This window comes from Paramormyrops kingsleyae, chromosome 11, assembly GCF_048594095.1.
Source record: "Paramormyrops kingsleyae isolate MSU_618 chromosome 11, PKINGS_0.4, whole genome shotgun sequence".
Lineage (NCBI taxonomy): Eukaryota > Metazoa > Chordata > Actinopteri > Osteoglossiformes > Mormyridae > Paramormyrops > Paramormyrops kingsleyae.
In genome coordinates this window covers 2135101-2154789 of record NC_132807.1, presented here as the reverse complement: position 1 = coordinate 2154789, position 19689 = coordinate 2135101, and the positions used below count along the sequence as shown (strand labels likewise).

The 19689-nt window shown below is 40.5% G+C and overlaps 1 protein-coding gene across 4 annotated transcripts in view; it reads right to left on the bottom strand.

Annotated features, from left to right (window-relative positions):
• LOC111848089 (SH2 domain-containing adapter protein F) overlaps positions 1–19689 on the bottom strand; it is a 111224-nt gene that overhangs the window by 7656 nt on the left and 83879 nt on the right. The window contains exons 4-6 of one of the 4 annotated variants that reach the window (XM_023819834.2): positions 12990–13142; positions 8731–8783; positions 7713–7832 (exon numbers count right to left, since the gene is read on the bottom strand). In XM_023819834.2, the coding sequence (XP_023675602.1) occupies positions 7746–7832; positions 8731–8783; positions 12990–13142 (293 nt within the window). In that variant the 3' untranslated portion in view covers positions 7713–7745. Of the gene's footprint in view, positions 1–7712; positions 7833–8608; positions 8784–12989; positions 13143–19689 lie in introns of all 4 variants that reach the window. The other 3 variants (XM_023819831.2, XM_023819832.2, XM_023819833.2) reach the window with 3 other exon arrangements.

Here is a 19689-nt window from a genome sequence, read left to right as displayed (position 1 = left end):
GGCTCCATATGTGTTTGAGTGCATGTGGGTTATTCAAGCTAATGATCACCTTATCATTTATATGATAGGTGAAAAAATGAATTACATTCTAATGTATGGGGAATAAATAAATACAAATCCCTGGAGTATAAAAGTTGTTTTGTTCTTTTTATTACACATTCTATTTTTAGACAGTATAATTAATCAGTTTTATAAATTACTCATGTGCCTGTTGATTATCTAATTAATGTGTACTATGGGGTACACACAGGGAGAGGTGTCAACAAACTGTTGAAACATGGTGTGACAACCTGATAATTACACGTGCAGAAGAACATTGAAAATCTAGTAAATCTGCACATAAAACACAAGCTGTTATGCTGGAGTCAACGAATAGTACTCTGCGAGCAAGCTGATGAGAAAATGTGTGACTGGTCTCTAGGTACTCAGTGCTCTGAGTATAACAGGCAAAGTGATACTCTTCATCAAGCCTCAGCCATTGTGTTACTATCAGGACTTAGTTGTGAATAACCAATGGACAGCCCTTCAAAGGGCTGAGAGGTTGGATCCAAGACCATAGCAGAGATGAGGCCAGGAGATACCCGAGACATACTGAATTCTGGGAGAAGCTATGCTAAATTAGCATACAAACTGGTGAAAGATGTCAAGGGCCATAGTCATAACCTAGATGTATTGAAGATAATGACACACTAAGGGCGTTTTTCAAACCGCACCAGGTACCGTACTTTCGGTACTTCCATAAAGTGCCGAAAGTTTGGTACTTCTTTCATGTCGGTTTTCCACTGGCGTAAAAAATGGTACCGGCGCCAAATGACATCATCAGTGATCGCCCCTGACTGACAGCCCAAAATTAAAACTAACAGTTGAGGCTGGAAAATGTGGTTTATTGTTATGTCAGCTTCTATCACAGTATAAGATTCAGTAAAATCCAAATCATGCTGCCATCAATTACGTTTACGTAGGTACACTTACTTTGGCTAAGCCGATCAAAGCAGTAAGAATTAGCTTACTGCTAATTCAGTCTTTTGAAAGCAAACAAATTATTTAATTATGTTTTTTGATTTTCAAGCGGCATTGTTCGGTGTTTCGCGTGTGCCCCATTTCTTTCAAGCGGCTTGGTATTACGGTGTTCCGGGCAATTCAGTTTCCCTATATTTCTCCTGTCTATCGGGAAATAATGTTTCCCCTAATATTAAAGCAAAGAGGTATGTGAAATGTCTGAAAATCACTCCGGTACATTATTACATGTGAATACAGTAGATCGTCACACATAATATAGTCTTATAAGCAATACTATACCGTTTTCATCAAGAAACACCTCTATCCAGCGAATTAAGTCATTTCATTTATTATCTGTAAAAACAAAAAACATACAAAAGGAATGAGATGTTATAAAATTAATATATGGCTTGTTTACCTCGTAAAAAGACATGAAAACAACAGCGAAACCATGTACAAATCAGCGCGCGACAGGGGAAACATAGGGAAACTGAACTGCTCGGAACGGCAAAAACTTTTTTATTTCGAGTCGTGCCATCCAAATCCCACTGGATCTGTTCATCCGACCATATGGCGATTAAAGCCTGTGTTTCCTCGTTTGCCCATCCTTCCATTTTACTTTTTTTATATTTTTGTTTCTACTGCTTTTTATTTTGTTTCTCGCTGTGTATTTCAAAAGATGGCGGTTGTATTTTGTGTTTCAGCGGCAGGCTATTTGCATAACCAATCGACAGCAAATACGTTTGCAAGTCCCACCCCAAAGTACCGAAGTACCAAAGAAGTACCCCAACTGGTTTGGCACTTTCGGTACTCGAGATTTCGGTACTGGTACTCGACCGGAAGTCAATGGAAAAGCGAAAGTAGCGTACTTTGTGCGGTGGAAAAGCACCCTAAGTTCTTGGCAAAGAAGACTTCACATTTGAGCAGGGCATTGTTTTCTTTCGGAAGGTTAAATACAGATGTAAAGTTGTGTCCTCTGGATGAGCTGACAATTTACCACTGAAATGTACTAGCCACATGTACTATTACCAGGGTTGGGGACCAGAATGCATTCATCAATTCCAATCCAAATCAGGAAATGTAACCAGAGTTGGAATTTAAATCTCCCTGAAAATCAAATTCAATTCCAAATCTGTTCCCCATAGATTTTTTTTTTGGATTGGACTGGAATTGATGAATGCATTCCGGAAAGGCCCCAACCCTATATTACACACACGTGAAATTTCAATAGAGCACATCAAATGAAAATATGCAAAGTGAAATGTAGCTGGTTTTGAAAATTCTTATGTTGTTTTCTGTCTAAATACATTCATTAAGATACCAGCTAAAAAGTTACAGTACTGTGCAAAAGTCTTAGGCAATCCAAAGAAATGTTTAAAGCTGTTTATCTGGGTAGCAAGTGTACTTTGGCTTAAAACAAAAAAACACAATTTAACATTAGAACATGGAAATTAAGAGTAACACTAAACTAACACTAAAACTAGTAATAATTTCTTCTGTTTTCTAAAAAGTTACTGATATCTAGTTGGATGGCTAGATGAACACCGCTTCCACCCAAACCTCTCCTCAGGGGCACCTCAGCTATTCCATGATTTTGTTAAATTTCACCAACAGCTCAATTAAATAATTAAATAAATTGGTTTAAAAAGTCAGTGACAGATTGACTAGTTGCATGGGGTGTGCTAGTGGCCAAGTCAAAAAATACATGGCTGCACTGGATGGTTGCTGCAAATACTTAGCAGAGGTTCTGAAATGGCTACGCTGACACAATTTGACAGGAATAATATCATAGTTTTACACCAACACGAGGATAATTTAAACATCATTTTCTTTGTCTGCCTAAGACTTTTGCACAGTACTGTATATATAAATTTTGTGTCCCCTGACAAAATGTCAACTTAAATAAAATGTACAAGTTTTTTATGTTGCTGTGAAAAGTAAAAAAAAATGGTAACAGTTGTTGCTAGTTACTGCTTCTGCTATTATCAGTGAATGATACCTGATCTTTGTTGCCAGCACTTGAGCCTTCACTTAAAGACCTCAAATATCAATATGGGCATTCCCAAGGTCCCTTCTCAGTGCTTCTGTCCAAATACAGTGTGTCCTGTTTCAATCTGAATCCCAGCTGAATATCGAAGTCACCATAAAGTTTCACCTTTTGTCCATCCATCCATTTTCTGTAACTGCCTGTTCAGTCCAGAGCCTATGCCAGAGGCTTCGGAAACAGCCCAGGATGGGGCGCCAACCCATCACAGGACACACACACACACACACACACACACACACACAAACACACTTACAGGCAATTTGGTAACCTACCTGAACCCCCCCCCCCAAAGACATGGCCTTGCTCAAGGACCCCCAGCTCCCTGGGCACCGCTACGGGTGGCTGCCCTTCACAGACAATTTACTCTATGAAACAGAGCAAGTTGAGGGAGGCGTAAAGACAATTTCCCCACAGGGATCAATAAAGTATCAATTATTATTATTATTATTATTATTATTATTGTTGTTTACAATATTGAATATTGAGGGGGCACAAATAATGTAGTAGTATACACTTACTTAATGCATTAATTAACCAGTAACAAAGTGTTAATTTATGTACTGATCCCATGTTCATTCATCATTAATCAATCATGCCGGTTCATGTATTTCAAGCAAGAAGTATATTTCCTAAGTTCATGATTTCTTGTTGAGTAGTAACTGAGTAAGTTTTTTGTGCCCCCTGAAGAAAAATGTTACCATATATTGTACTGTTTTCTTTTTCAAGTATTTATAGAAAAATACAATGTCAAACAATACGAAACAACCTAGTTTCCAGCAAGTACACTTAGGCCCAATCCCAATTCTACCCTTTACCCCTACACTTACCCCTTCTCTTTTGATTGGAGGGGAAGGGCTAGATAGCCCTCGAAACGAAGATTTTTCAGGACCTCACTTCAAACGAAGGGCTAAGAGAAATTTACAACATGGCTGCCCACTCGAGCAAGCAGACCCATAAATGTTAAGTAATTTTTGCCATTAATAAGGATTTTTATGACATTTTTTCATTACATGTATATTACCATCAATCTTGTGTTTGTGTTTACGGTGATGTTCTGTAAAGAAACGTTTGAAAAAAAAATCGCTAAAGTTTGCTTGCGGATAGCACTGATTAGGAAATATATTTTTATGTCATATAACATTACCTGGTAACTGACTGCATGTTGTAACGCGTTGTTTTGTTTTGCTTACGGCCATATGTGTACATGTAAATGAACGGTGCTTACACTATTCGTACTTATTGCAACATGACAACATTTTTGTAAATTATATTCTGTATAGGGACAGCTGAGGAAACCCGAAGGCTCATACGTTTTCAAGGTGAAAACGAACATCTGTTTTTAAAGTCCAAATACGGCGCAAAAAAACTTTGGGAGTGAGTAATCTTTACATGCTACGATGCTGACGGCGACATCTTGGAATTTGTGATAAACATCGGAGCATGTCCTCTGACGTAACGTTAGGAGGTAGTGACAATGGATGATGACGTATAACAGTGTAGTAGTGGTGTCCCATTTCTTAGGGGAAATTTTTTAACCCTACCCCTTTCCACTTCATTTCAAGGGGCAAGGGGAAGGGGTGAGGGGTAGGCAAAGGGGTAGAAAATAGAATTGGGATTGGGCCTAATACTTTTTAATTGGTCCCTCGACTACAAATGACATCAGTCCCAAAACTAATTCTGCTGTCACAGAGACACATGTAGGTTAGGATCCAGGTGCAGAGATTAATTCCAAAAGCCATTATCTGATTTCAGGGCTGCAGTAGACCAGGGACAAACAGAATATGCTGGACAATCTGAAGTCAAAAAAGAAGTAAAGCAAGAGGTCAAACATCAGAGAAATCCAATGCCAACACCCACGCTGAGACTGTAACTCAAAAATGAGACGCAACTTCACAACAAGGCAAGCATGCAGAGGGCTTAAGTTGTAATATGGTGTAATATGGAGTAGAGGCATGCAATCAGAGACCACAACAGCTCATTAGTATTCAGGTGAGGGGACAGCTGGCTCGACCCCTATCCGTGCTTACTGATGTGTTCTGTGACTAACAGATCATTTTTTCCAAAGATGTCTTCCTGGCACAGGAGATAGAAAAAACACACTCTTTGATTTACGGATTACAATTCACACTCTTTGATTTATGGATTACAATTAAAATTTTAAATGAATTTCCTTGATTTGATTCACAATTTTTTTATAAAGTGCTTTTTTCCCCTCCATCCTCCAACAGACTACGGCAGAGCTGCTAAACACTTGCAATGGAGGTAATGGTTTGTAAAACACTTACCTTATATATAATTATATAATACTAGCACAGTTTTAATGACACCAACAGAACAACAGCTGCAAAACCCACTAAAACAGAATATCTGCAATTTGATCATGTTCAAAGCAAGTGTTTTCTGGTAATAAATAATAAAATTAAATCTACTGTGGCAGAAATATTTTCTATGGCTTTATGGAGTACGTCAAATTGCCTTGTTTATTACGGTAAACATATGGATCATTAAAAGGCACAGGCTTTACTATTCATTCATTTATAAAAAATAATGACCAAGTAATTTTAATAATCGTACAGAGAGAGAAGTCACTGTATATCTGTCAGAAGTTGAATGTGAATGCAAGAGTGGGTGAGTGCACCTTTGTATTCTTTCAGGTGTTCTGACCAATCATCAGCACTACACAGGCACTAATAATAAAGAAGAAATATTAGCAGCACGATCTGACAGAAAACCTATTAAATATGTCCTTTCCTATCAGCACTACAACACATCTGCACATCTCACACAGTAAACACACATGAGCACAATAAAATTTAACTGCTGTCTTAATGTGGACTCAGAGAGGTCCAATTCCACATATATAAAAAGTCTATTCACATTTCCACAGCTCCATCTCAATGAACTTTTGTTGCCTAAATTTTAACGGAAATCAGTTCTTCCATCAAACGTATACTTTTCTACCTCAGTCACGTAGCTCTGAGAAAGCCCCTCCCTGAAGCAGCAATGGTTTAAAAGGGCTCATGAAAGGCTAAAACAGGTTTAAAGACCAGAAAGGGTGTTTATCTGTGGGACATAAAAGATCTCTCCCCATGAGGAGAGCGGGGCTGAAAGTCTGAGCCGATTGGCAGGCTTATTTTGCATGCAGAGCAGAAATGTGATTTAAAGACACCATTAGTGTTTTAGCATTCCAGGCAGATCTTCCTGATGGGCCTCTGGAATGAAGGTTTCCAAAAAATAAAAATAAGCTAAGCATGTTGAACATGTGAAGAGCCAGAAAAACGTGCTGTATACAGGCCCTCCATGACCTTCAACCTTTTGTCAAGCTAAGCAGTGGTGGCTTATTAGCAGGCAGTATGCAGATGTAGCGCTCGAAGAATGTTCTTAGAAGTAAGCTGCCCATTTTGCGCATTACTTGTTTTTGTGCTAGTTTCAGCAGTATGCAGGACATTGAGGCCATTGATGCTACGAAGGCCAGCATTACACTTCCTGATCCAATATGCCACATCTGGAAAGGAAAGTGTCTGTACATTAATATAAAGAGATAATGAAGAAACTGTTGCAAACATGTTACAGTTATACAAAGGGAATAATGGCAGAAAATGAAGGCTGGTCTCCAAGGCTCAGATGGAATTCTGAGCCAAGGGGAGAGAAGGGTAGAAACAAAGTAATAAAATCATCTCCCATAAGGAAATGTAGATTTTTTACAGCTAATGTAATACTTATTGTCTACATTATTGCAATTCTATTTTTTTTTATTTTGAATAGCATTTACATTTCATATGATATTAGTGGCATGGTTGTCTAGTTTTCTGTAGCTCACTGTATGGACACTGTAGGTAAGTTTGTAGATGACTGGGCTTGTCCAGTGGGAGGAACCACCATGTGAGTGCTGAACAGAGTTAGGACAAGGTCTGCTGTCTCCCTGCTCAGCTCAAATGGCTACTGCAAACCATCAAGTGACTCCCTTAAGAAGCCAACCATAAATAAAGCATTGGCTGTTAATCTAAATCAACCCTGAATATACCTCTGACATGTTATGGGACAGTCCAGCAAAGAGGAGGAGTGGACGTTTTCAGTGCCACACTCTCTATCCAGTTAACAGCAATGCAAATGGGCAATGAAAACAATGTCTCTGTACCCATGAGTTAGCTCCTCTCTGAAGCAGCGATTTTACTTAGTAAGATTATGTCTGATGACAAAAACCTTCTCACATTTTCCCATGATTCCTACAATGTATCTTACAGATACCGCTGAAAAATATAGGTTGGGAATATCATCCAACAAACCAATGCAAGCTATATAAACACTGTAACGGATGGTACACAATAAAAATTCCAAATGGCACTTGCTTCCATAACAAAAGCAAACTTCATACCATACAAGTCTCCATACAAGTTATCTCATTGGTTGATAAAGAACTTCAGTATACACCTGAATTGAAACAATTTGTTTAGGCTGTCATAGCTGTTTTCATATTTGAAATGGGATCTCAGAGGGACTTTATCCTGTTCATTATTTGACTCTGTATGTAGTCAGTAATAGGAGATTTGTTTTAGGCGAGAACCGGACGTACTTTGAGATCTGTTATGGGCAAAATGAAAGCTCTATTGTAAGAGTTAATGGTGAGTCACGGATGACATTACAAAAGAATCTGTGACAGCCTTACTTGAGGGAGAGAGAGAAGTCATTCTTGCTGGTCTCACTGTTCCTGACCAGGTAGCTGGCCTCCTTGCACAGTCGCAGCAGTGACTCGGCATCTACTCGACTGATGGCTCCATGGTACCAGCTGAGATGTGGAGACACGCAGCCCAGAGGGGAGGAAGGAAGAAAAGCAGAAAGAGCAGGTTATGGGAAAAAGAAAATGAAGAGCAGCAGTGACAGATACATACTTTAAAGGTGATAAGAAGGAGACGCCAGAAATGTTAAAGGCATCTAGGTAGTGAGACATTCATTCTGAGCGCAGAATACAGTGCAGAAGGCAGTGTTAGTTTGTCAGCTAAGCTGTGTCACGCATTGACTGTAAGTGTTGTTCTACAATGACATACAATGACAATGACATAACTGGCACTGCCTGTGAAAGGCTTGGCTCAGTGATACATTTGTCAGTCAGGCTTTTTTTTCTTAAGATACTGTAATGTAAACACCTCTTAGGATGTTACTCAATGCTCACACTGAAAGATGTATTCACTCCCCAATGAGTTACCTCTCTTGTGCAGAATCAGCTACACAATAGGCTATTGAGTGATAGAAGTGCTTATCAGGGACATGAACGTATTCCTATTCACAGCATAAAGATAGTATGAATGAAGTATAATCAATAGTTACTCAATAGCTGATTACACTGGAACAAAAAAATGTGAAGGAAAAGAAAAAAAACAGTTGCTTCCTGCAATAAATCCTTGGGTCTCCACGTGTAACATCGGAGTGTGTTCATCGGTATAGTGAGTCACAATCTCAGCAAAACATTATGGCAAATCTCCTGTTTCTGCTTGGGAGCTAAATGAGCTGAGACCAGTCATCCTATACAAGGAGACAGATTGGTTCAGAAAATGCTTCACTCACAACTGGCTCTCAAGGGGCATGGAGGGATCGATGCGCTCGCCCAAGGGGGGGCTGCAGTGGTCCAATGAGCCAAGTTTGGTGTTGACCAGGCAACCACTGGAGTGGCGCTGGGGAGGGCGCACCTTGCCTTCCATGGTGGGTGACATTCGCGATTTCTCCAGGCCCTCAAACTGCACTGTGAAAGAGAGGAGAAATGAAAGTTACAGCTGCTGACTGGAAAAATCTTACTCCTCATTATGCTTGTGTGTAAAAGATTGACTGGGACCATTCTGTCCCACAGAGAGAGAACTGTCAGTGGAAGGAACAAATATCTATGAAATGGATTCTTGGGACAAGATATAATGTAACACAGGTGGGGGAAATGACACTGTTGATGATAATTAAACCCAGAGGCTTCCATGTCGTGCAGAAACTCATTATAATAACTTTATGAATGATGCCCAAGAGGGGGGCTATGCTGACTGACAGGGATCAATCTGATAAGCTGTGGCCAGGAAACGTGGGGCCAACAGCACCACACACTGCTCCGCTTTGGTGAACTGACAGGAAACAGCACAGTGAGAAAACGCTGAGGAGGCAGAGTTGGGGGGTGGGGGGGGGGGGGGTTGGTGGTTGAGAAGTATGTGGTTTGCAAAACCATGACACTGCTGAACCCCTTTTGAGAGCCTCACCAGTTTCATTCAGAACAGTGCAGGGACAAAACCTTTCTATTGCCAGTTCAGTGGTGTGACACTAAAGCTGCTCAATGTAAAATAAACACATTTGTACAGGTAAAAGAGAGAGAAACTGAAAATTACTGGCCTGTCTTGCTTGTTTATTTTCAACGAAAGATCTTACTCTGTTTAATTAAAGATATCAGAGAGCAGCTGGGTCATGCCCTTAAATGAAATAAATAAGTACAGAGCGTAATGTCATTATCTCAAGTAATGCTCTTCTTAGTTGTGCACTCACCATTCCCTGTCAGATATAGAAAAATACATCTAAGGCTTGATGAAATGGAAGAGAACAATAACAGAAATATTTTACAAAAAACACAGACACACACAAACTAATTAAATACTATCCATACTACACAATAATTAAATGCTTCCCAATACCGCTCGCTCTGGACGTGTCTTTGCAGTAAGCACAGAAGGTATTGCAAATACTCTCTACAGTGCTATTGTTACAGGCAATAACGTCACAAAAAACATATCCTGTTATTCCTGAAATTTACCACTAGGGGTTCTCCTCAACTTCCCACAGACATTTTGTACGGCACAAAACACAATTATCTTCAGGCTTTCTGTTTTTGGGTGAATACATGTACACGTGAAGAGACTGGTTTTTCTTGAAAAACAGCTGCTTTATTTTTCATTCACAGTATAGCGCTCATTCCTACAGATTTCCCATAAATATCTGATTGAGAACAGCTTTCCTGGTGGTGATGGCAGTGCACTTGTTAGCATTCCTGAAAATTTTAACAGTGCTCCTGACAAAGCTCTTGCCAGTCTCTCTGAATACTTCTGTAACAACACAGACGACATTCCTGACAATGCTCCTAATGAGTTACAACATTCTTAACTGAGTGGACAAGACCGCAATCGACCTAACAATATCAACATTCCAGATAGCACTGCTGTTTCAGTCAGGCCACCTAGACATACTGATAAGAGTTCCTGACAAAACTGATCATGTTAAATGTTTTTTTATCATGCTGATGACAACTTTCTTGGCAACACTGACATTTCTTGTGATGATGGACAGGTGAAGCTCTATGGCAAGTTAAACAGTGATTGATCTCCCATAAAAACAAGCTGGCAAACGCAAACTGACATCTAGATATGCTTCCATAAAGAAATGCTAGGCATTACAAACCCTTATTAAATATTTGTGCTACCTCTGCTGGGTCCCCTGTGGCATTCACAGGGATTCAGTCTTTTCTGAATGTGGCCTTTCAAAGGGAGTACACATCACTCATCAAAAATAAAGAGGTTATTCTGGAGGAAGGACATTCATGAGGTGTCCAGGAGAACATTATTATCAGTGGTAGGTCTCTCACCTGCAATAAAAGCCCTGGCAGCTATTTTATATTCCAATCTAAATGCCAAAAAAAGTGTCCAGACCATCCCTCCCACCATTCTCCAGGAGACAGACATGTGTCAATCACTAAGGTACAAAAGACCGTCACAGGCAGATTGTCAAAAGAAGGAAAGAGACCAACAAAACAGAACGAAGCTGTACGGCACGCATGGAGCCGATTCCCCCACTTGAGAGTGAATGAAAGTGCTTGAATGGGGTCCCTGTATCAGATTCACCCATTAGCTAAAAGGTGATTGATGGTCACAAGTCCCACTGCTCCCATCCCCCACTCCTCTTGAGAGGTTGGGAACTGTGCCAGGAGCGGATGGAGAGCTTCGCATAAGATACTAAATAAACAAAGAGGCAACAGAGGTCAGGGAGGACATCTCAGAGAAGCACAGTATGGAATCTCAAGGGCTCCGGGCAAAATCTACATTAAAAGCAAGAAACGCTGACAACTGCAAAGGCCACGCATCCATAACACTTTTACTACTTATGCCAGCTAATCCATTTTCATTTATAAATGGCAGATCTACCCATCAAGTCTACTTCTAGAGTCATCATGTCCAGTGCATCGACTAGTTTGACGCTTTAAATGATCAGCAAGACTAAAGCTCCCAATTGATTTTCCGTGAAGTAAATAACACGATATGCTAGATTACCATAGGCAACAGCAGCACATCACTCTAGATATGACTCCTGACTCACAACCTTCAGTGTGCTCACAATTTTAATTACAGTTTTATGACCGGACACCAGACTTGTCATTCTGACTGATGCAGGCAGACTCAGTTTGCAATCATTTCAGTGGCAGGCCATCTTTTGCATGCTGTAATCATGAATGTGCCCTGGAAAGGATCTACAGAGACAAAGGCAACCACCAGCTGCACCAATCTATTGTTCCAGATGAAATCTGGATTTCCATTAATTGTGATGCTATGCATTCTGGGAAGGTGGGGGAGAGAACAAAAAAAAGATCATACCCCCAAAGCACTGACAATTAATTCAAGTCAGAAAACAAAAGACCAAGCTCTTCACTGAGCCCAAACAAAAGATTTATTCTTTTTATATGCAGATGTAATTCTTTTCATGGCAAGAAATATTCATATATGATAATCATATTAAATTGGGGAACCAGGTAACATCCATAAAAATACCAGATAACTCGCATGATCTTTAATTATGATTTAAGATGCAGATCGATAAGAAGCTGTTACTAACCTTTTCTCAGGGCAGTGTTTACCACTTCTGTTCACATTTCCCCAACCAAAACATCAAAACAGCCTTTGACAATAAAAAGCAGGTTTAAAGTACATACTGTGAAGTTTTGGGGCCTACCACTGTGACACCACCCAACTCAGGCCTGGGTGGAGATCAAACTGTGGGAGGGACCTCTCCGCGAAATCCTCCGCATTGAACACACTACATGTGGGAAGAAGCTATGCAAAGGGAGGGAAATCTGACGAATCAAAGAGGAGCAGAGATCATGGGAATCATCTCTTTGGACTCCCGGTGATGTAATGGCAGGAGTTCAAGGTGGCGTCACCTTTTTGCATGCTCCTCCCAACTCTGTCAGCCTGCACTAGTTTGGGGATAAAGACACGGGTGGGCAGAATGAGGCAGCAGAACACTAAATCCCTCAGCTCTGAAATGATATGTGCTAGATGTAACGTTTCTCCATGGGAAATTAGCTGGAGGTAAAAAGCAGCAGACACCAAAAAATAAAAACATAAATGTTTCCTTATGGCAAATGCCTTCCATGCTTCCGAAACTTTAATACTGGAATATGCACAACAGCAGCTACTGAGACATAAACAGCAAAAGACTGAGTATCATGAGATCTGTGCATCTGGGAGCAGCCTGTGAGGGTTCAGTAATGACACGTGCAGCCTGTGGGAATATAGGTCTACACTTGCAATTATCCAAACTGAAAGCAGTTTGAACCAATTAAAATAAATTGAGCCTGTAGCACAATCGTGAACCAAACCATCCTGAAGTCATTTTCTGTATCAAGCAAACCAGATGCAGAGCTGTGCATCTTAGGACAGACAAAACCATTAACATGCTGTAACATGTAAATACGCATTCACATTTTTAGAACATTACAAAGGTAACAATCGCCTGAAATAATGCTCTGATTAATTATTTTGCTTAACGGACACCAATAGCACCAATGGATTGGAGATGAAATGAATGAGTTAGATGGAAGTGTGACAGGAATGTAAAGATCTATGAGATGGGCTGGGGGTTTGAGGGGGTGGGGACTTCCAATGAGGCCAATGAGGGGATGAGAGGCATGCTGCTTTATGGATACACCCACCAGGATGGTGCTGGTCACAGGTGGCCTGTCCAGGTGAGTTTGGGGCTGGGGCAGGTGTAAGTGGGGCTTCCACCTCCTCCACCAGCAGAGGGGCACTGCTGAGCTGCCCGACCGGGGGCGGCCAGGGCAGGTCCTTGATCACATTAATCTCTACTGCAGGTAGCACCAGACAGCAGCATGGGGATGACAGAAAGAGCAGATTGGAAAACAGAAGAAAGCAGAGTGAGAATAAGGGCAGGTACAAAAGAAGGCAGTTCAGTCCACAACAGCTGGAAAGAGCACAGCTGGGAAATGTTTTTTTTTCTGTGTGAAAAAGCCTCTTGCTGTCTAACTTTTACTTAACAAGAAGTCATACCAAGTAGGTACTAAGCTTCAAATTACACATTTAGATTTATGTCCAACATTCAAAGTTAGAATATTTCGACACAGATCTCATGATGATTGCTTCATAGTTTCATAGAATTGAGCAGAACTGGCCATGCAAGAAACAGTTCCTGTTACAGCACAGCAGCATGAGATGTAGCTCTAATGAAACGGCCTCTAACCATTCCCCGTGCCTATGGGCCTTTTTAATGCTCGCTCATGTCTGCACCGTCGCACTGGCTGAGTAAATCTCATGGTGGCAAGAGACTGCATTTTCCCTGAAATTTGTCCATTACTTAAACACTGTAGGAAACACAATGGATGAAGATTCCTGAGAGGAGCACTTTTCTTCAGTGGCTGAGGGGCCTGGGTTCATTGCAGCAGCTAATAAAGACATACTGTACACCAGGATGGGAGTCCGTTGAGGGAGCTCGGCAAATGCTAAGATGTCAACCATTAAGCAGGACCAAGGTGGCGACTCAGGAGTAATGAAATAACACAAAGAGTGCTGTCTTGCTGTTCTACTCCCTCTCTGCCCACCTATCTTTCACTTTAATTTAGGAGTGAAGGGGTTTCATATGGCTGGCTTTAGCTGAACTAAAATCAGCATCGTCACTCTGATAACCCTGAAGCTCACATTCTTCTGTCTGAGATAATATGTAGCAATCAGTGGCGTGACTTGCTCAGGGCCACATGTTTCAGTCACCATCCAACCATTAACAGCAGAAAAGAGCCACCTGGGCACAGCTTAGATGCAGCAACAACACTGGTGTCTGTGTGAGAACCAGGGCAATTCTGTCCCAGGAGGAATTTGAGGCTCTGCAGAACACGTTAATGAATGAAGACATCGCCTCACTTGATGGGGAAGAGAGGCATGATTAAGTGAGACAAGCCATTAAACAGAGTGTGATGCCATCTTCCAGGGTTCTGGGAAGTCAAGATGGAGAGGTCAGGCGGAGTGACATGCAGTGAGAAAAACTAATGCCTCTGGCTTTTAACTCCAAGCAGCCTAATTAAAAACCCCATTCACAGCTCCCGTTGTGCATTAGCATAATTGTTTTAGAGGACAGAAACTTGTGGACGCTGCTGTGTATCACATTAAAGTTGGGCGACATAGAGAACTTCTGAACTGAAATGAAAGTGACTGATAGGCTGCCCTTGCGGCTCTGAGTCCCGTGGCTCCCTGACCGGTTTGAACTGCCTGTCAGTGGAAAGCTTGCCTGTGGAAGGTCATCTGTCGGTATGGTTCTTGCTCGGATGATTGCTTTTGAAAGGCCCAGCACTTGACAATAACTTACGAGAGGGAACAAGTAATAACCCAACTGGCTGGGGTGACTTTTCGCTTATGGTCTGCAGAAAGCAGGGAGGCATACAGAAATAACGCTGGGTAAGATGTATGTGATTTCTAAAGCATGCTGGCATCTTTGGAATCCATAGGAAATAATTAGATAGCCATAGTAGAGCTGCGTGCAGGAGTGATAAACCTCCTACATAGAGCCACGTTACAGAGAGACAATGCCTGTTGCTTCCATGGTGATGGGATTCCACTGCATACCTACCTGTAGGGCAAGATCGCAGAGGGTGGGCTTTTTGCTCCTGAGTCTGCATCCCCCTCCTCCCCGCACTTTCATTCATGCTCTGCCATACGTTTCCTGCCTTCTCCACATGGGCCTGACCTCAAACAGTGCTAGATACAGAGCAGACCATTGTGATTTCCCCTGGGTAAATCTAAATCTAAAAAACCTTGGGAAGGTTCCAATGTTATAACTGTCATGACAGACAATGAACTCATTTGAGTTCAGAGAGCTAGTGCTGTAGCGGGATGAAGTTCTCCTCAGGACATTGTAGCACTAGTCAATTATGTTTCCACAACCCTGTTTCCAAAAAAGTTGGGATGCTGTATAAAATGTAAATAAAAACAGAATGCAATGCTTTACAAATCATATAAACAAAACAAAAACAACATATCAAATGTTGAAACTAAGAAATTCCATTGTTTTCTGACAAATATGCTCAACTTGAATTTGATGCCAGCAATATGTTTAAAAAAAGTTGGGACAGGGGCATGTTTACCATTGTGTTACATCACAAGTTCTTTGAGTAGTAGTACTTCATTGATCCCGAAGTAAATTCCAAAAAGTTACAGCAGCACACAAAAAGTGACATCACTGCACATATGGAAAAGACTTAGGACTCAATACTGCACAACAACACTCTGTAAACGTTTGGGAACAGAGGAGACCAGTTGCTGTAGTTTTGAAAGTGAAATGTTGTTCCATGCTTGCCAGATATAGGATTTCAACAGTTTGGGGTCTCCATTGTAATAGTTTAGTTACCAAATGTTTTCAATGGGTGACACGTCTGGACTGCAGGCAGGCCAGTCTAGTACATGGACTCTTCTACTATGGGCCCATGCTGGTGTAGTAGTGTAATATGTGCAGAATGCGGTTTGGCACTGTCTTGCTGAAATATACAAGGCCTTCTCTGAAAAAGACATTGTCTGGATGGCAGTATATGTTGCTCCAAAACATGTATATATCATTCAGCATTAATGGTGCCTTCCCAGATGTGCAGGCTACCCAAGCCATGGGTACTAATGCACCCCCATACCATCACAGATGCTGGCTTTTGAACTGACCCCTGATAAAAAGCCAGATGGTCTCTCTCCTCTTTAGTCCAGAGGATGCAGCATCCATGATTTACAAAAAGAATTTGAAATTTTGATTCCTCAGACCACAGGACAGATTTCCATTTTGCCTCAGTCCACCTTAAATGAGCTCAGGCCTATTGAAGTCAGCGGTGTTTCTAGAACATGTTTAAATATGGTTTCTGTGTTACATGGTAGTGTTTTATCCTGCATTTGTGGATTCAGCAACGAACTGTGATCACAGACGATGGTTTTCGGAAGTGTTCCTGAGCCCATGCAGTGATTTTCACTATAGAATCGTGTCAGTTTGTAATGCAGTGCCACCTGAAGACTCGAAGATCACAGCTCTCCAATATTGGTTTTACGACATGTCCCATACATACAGAAATTTCTCTGTATTCTCTGACTCTTTTAATGACATTAGGTACTATAGATGATGAAATTCCCAAATTCTCTGCAATATTATGTTGAGGAACATTATTTATAAATAATTATTTAATAATTATTATTAATATTATTTAATAAACTGTTGCACCATTTACCCATGCAGTCTTTCACTAGGAGTGTAACAGTACACGTACGGGTCTTTCATTTCGGTTCGCATATGTACTGAACAAATGCAGCAAATGTGGAACATTTGCATGTTTGTGCGTTTCCCCCGAGCGACATTCAAAAAGGGGTGGGTGAAGCCACATAACTCCGCATGCGCACGTACATCCTAATACGAGCTGGAAGCTGTTCATGTGAATACAAGTATAGTATGGGGTTTATTTTTTTAAATGCTACACCATAATGGATATTTATTCTGTTATGCTTTGTATGTTTTGAGACAATATTTGTGTTGCACAGTTCTAATAGGAAGCTGATAGCTGCTAATGCGAATACAGTACCAATCACGTAAAGTTAATTTTCTAAATGGGCACCTTAATGGATATTTATTTATCAGAGAATATTTATTTTGATTTACTTTTAAGTAGTTTGAGGCAGTATTGACAGAGACTTTAAGAAAGTAAACCATGTTCAGTAAACCACTGTTTAATTAAGAAAAAAAGAAGTGATTGATGATTTTTTTCTTTTACCCTCGCTGTACCGAAAACGTACCGAACCGTGATTTTTGTGTACCGTTACACCCTCATCATCTTACTGACCTGTTGCCAATTAACCTTTCCAGTATTTTGTTGCCCATCCCAACTTTTTTGAGACCTGTTGCTGGCCTCAAATTCAAATTGAGCATATATAAAACAATAAAATTTCTCAGTTTCAACATTTGATATGTTTTCTGTGTTCTATTTTCAAATAAATATGGATTTATATGATTTGTAAATCATTGCACTCTGTTCCAATTAACATTTTAGACAGCTTCCCAAGTTTTTTGGAAACGGTGTTGTATATGATGCATGTTAAAAAAAAAAAATTTGTATACTGATGAATCTGCAGTCATGTTAAATTTCTAAATGTTTTTTGGGCTCTATTTATTGTTCATAACAAATTGCTGTTTGTTTCTTTGTTCATTTCCTGCATGAGCTACTTTTGATATTTTTTATATTAAAGATTCTTATCAACAAAACAAAAGAATACCTAGGTTGAGGTTTGAGTTTATGTCTTTTAGGAATTTTTATTTGTGGGGCTGTATTTCTGTACACACTTTCATACTTTTCATATTTGTATTCTCAAATTTGTTAGAGACACAACAGAAAAAAAATTCACACAGAGATTTCAATCTGTGTCATTTTCCTGCTATTCCTGGTGAGGGTTGTGGTAGCAATGTTCAGGGCAGGTCAGACTAGATCCCGTTTTCCATGCCCACTGACTCCAGCTCATTTTGGAAGATCCTTAGCCAGTAGGAGGGTAAAAAACCCTCCAGCATGCTCTGGGTCTTTTCCAGGGGTGCCATCCAGGTCACATCCTTATGAAATCCGTGAACCATCTCAGTTGGTTCCACTCAATTCAAAGATCTCCAAACATCTTATCCTATTATGGAGAGTAAGTCCAGAAAACAAATTGAGAAACCCCATTTTGACACCCAGCTAACAGGGAATATTCCCTGAACTTTATCCATCGTTATCAGAAAGTCATCTGAAAGTCGGCAGAGAATGTTCTTACTGTAATGCTAATGGAACATTATTTCCATGTTTTAGTAGTAGTTGTAGTACTTCTTGGAACATCAGAAAAACTGGACACTTTAAACGTTTCTAAATCTTAATCGTAATGTTTAGCAAACATTCCTGGAACTAAAAATTCTTAGCGGAGTCTACTGGTAAATATGTTCGCAAACATGAAAATAATGTCTTCAAGTACAAATGTGTAAACTAAATGTGTTGTAACTGTGGTATAAGCGTGCTAATGCACTCGGCTGTTCTTCGCCTCTGCAGTGCACACATTAACCCTTGCCAGACGTCCCACCGGGAGTCTCCCGCTTGTTGATAGTGGCTGCCTGACCCCCACTCTTCTTCTCCAAAGATTCTAAATACAGTGGTATGCAAAAGTTTGGGCACCCCTCGATAAATAACATATTTTGGTCATTTTTTAATGGAAAAGATGTAAACACAGTCTTTGTAGGAAATGGGAAAAATGCACAATATTTTCACCAAACATTGATGCATAGTTACTTCTTATGTCATAAATTAAAAAAAGATAAAAAATAAAAACATTATTGTGGCACTCTGCAAAAGTTTGGGCACCCTACATAATCAGTACTTAGTAACACCTCCTCTGGCAGATATAACAGCTTGCAAACAGTTTTTATAGCCAGCTAAAAGTCTTTCAATACTCGTACTTGGGATTTTCTCCCATTCTTCCTTGCAAAGGGCTTCTAGTTCTGTAATATTCTTTGGTCGTCTTGCATGCACAGCTCTTTAAAGATCTACACACAAATTTTCAATGATGTTTAAATCAGGGGACTGTGATGGCCATTCCGAAACCTTCAGCTTGTGTCTCTTGAGGTAGTCCATGGTGGATTTCGAGGTATGTTTAGGATCATTGTCCTGTTGTAGAAGCCATCCTCTTTTCAGCTTCAGCCTTTTTACAGATGGTGTGATGTTTGCTTCCAGAATTTGCTGGTATTTAGTGGAATCCATTCTTCCCTCCACCTGTGCAATGTTTCCTGTGCAACCCCAAAGCATGATAGATCCACCCCCATGCTTAATAGTTGGCAAGGTGTTCTTTTCATGAAATGCTGCTCCTTTTTTTCTCCAAACATACCGTTGCTGATTGTGGCCAAAGAGTTCTATTTGAACTTAATCAGTCCACAGCACTTGTTTCCAAAATGCATCAGGCTTCTGTAGATGTTCTGTTGCATACTTCTGACGTTGGATTTTATGATGGGAAATTCCAGGTAAGGTTTTCTTCTGCTGACTCTTCCATGAAGGTCTTGTGGAACGATGCACCACCACTCCTGAGTCTGCTAAATGTTCCTGGTTTTCTTTTGCAGTCAAATGGGGTTTTTTATTTGTCTTTCTGACCAGCATACGAGCAGTTCTCTCTGAGAATTGTCTTGGTCTTCCAGATCTCATCTTGACCTCCACAGTACCCCTGAACTGCCATCTCTTAATTACATTTCTCACTGTGGAAACTGCAAGATGACAATGCTTTGCTATCTTCTTCTGTAGCCTTCTCCTGCATTGTGGGCATCAATAACTTTCATTTTCAGAGTCTTACACAGCTGCTTAGAGGAACCCATGGTTGTTGAGT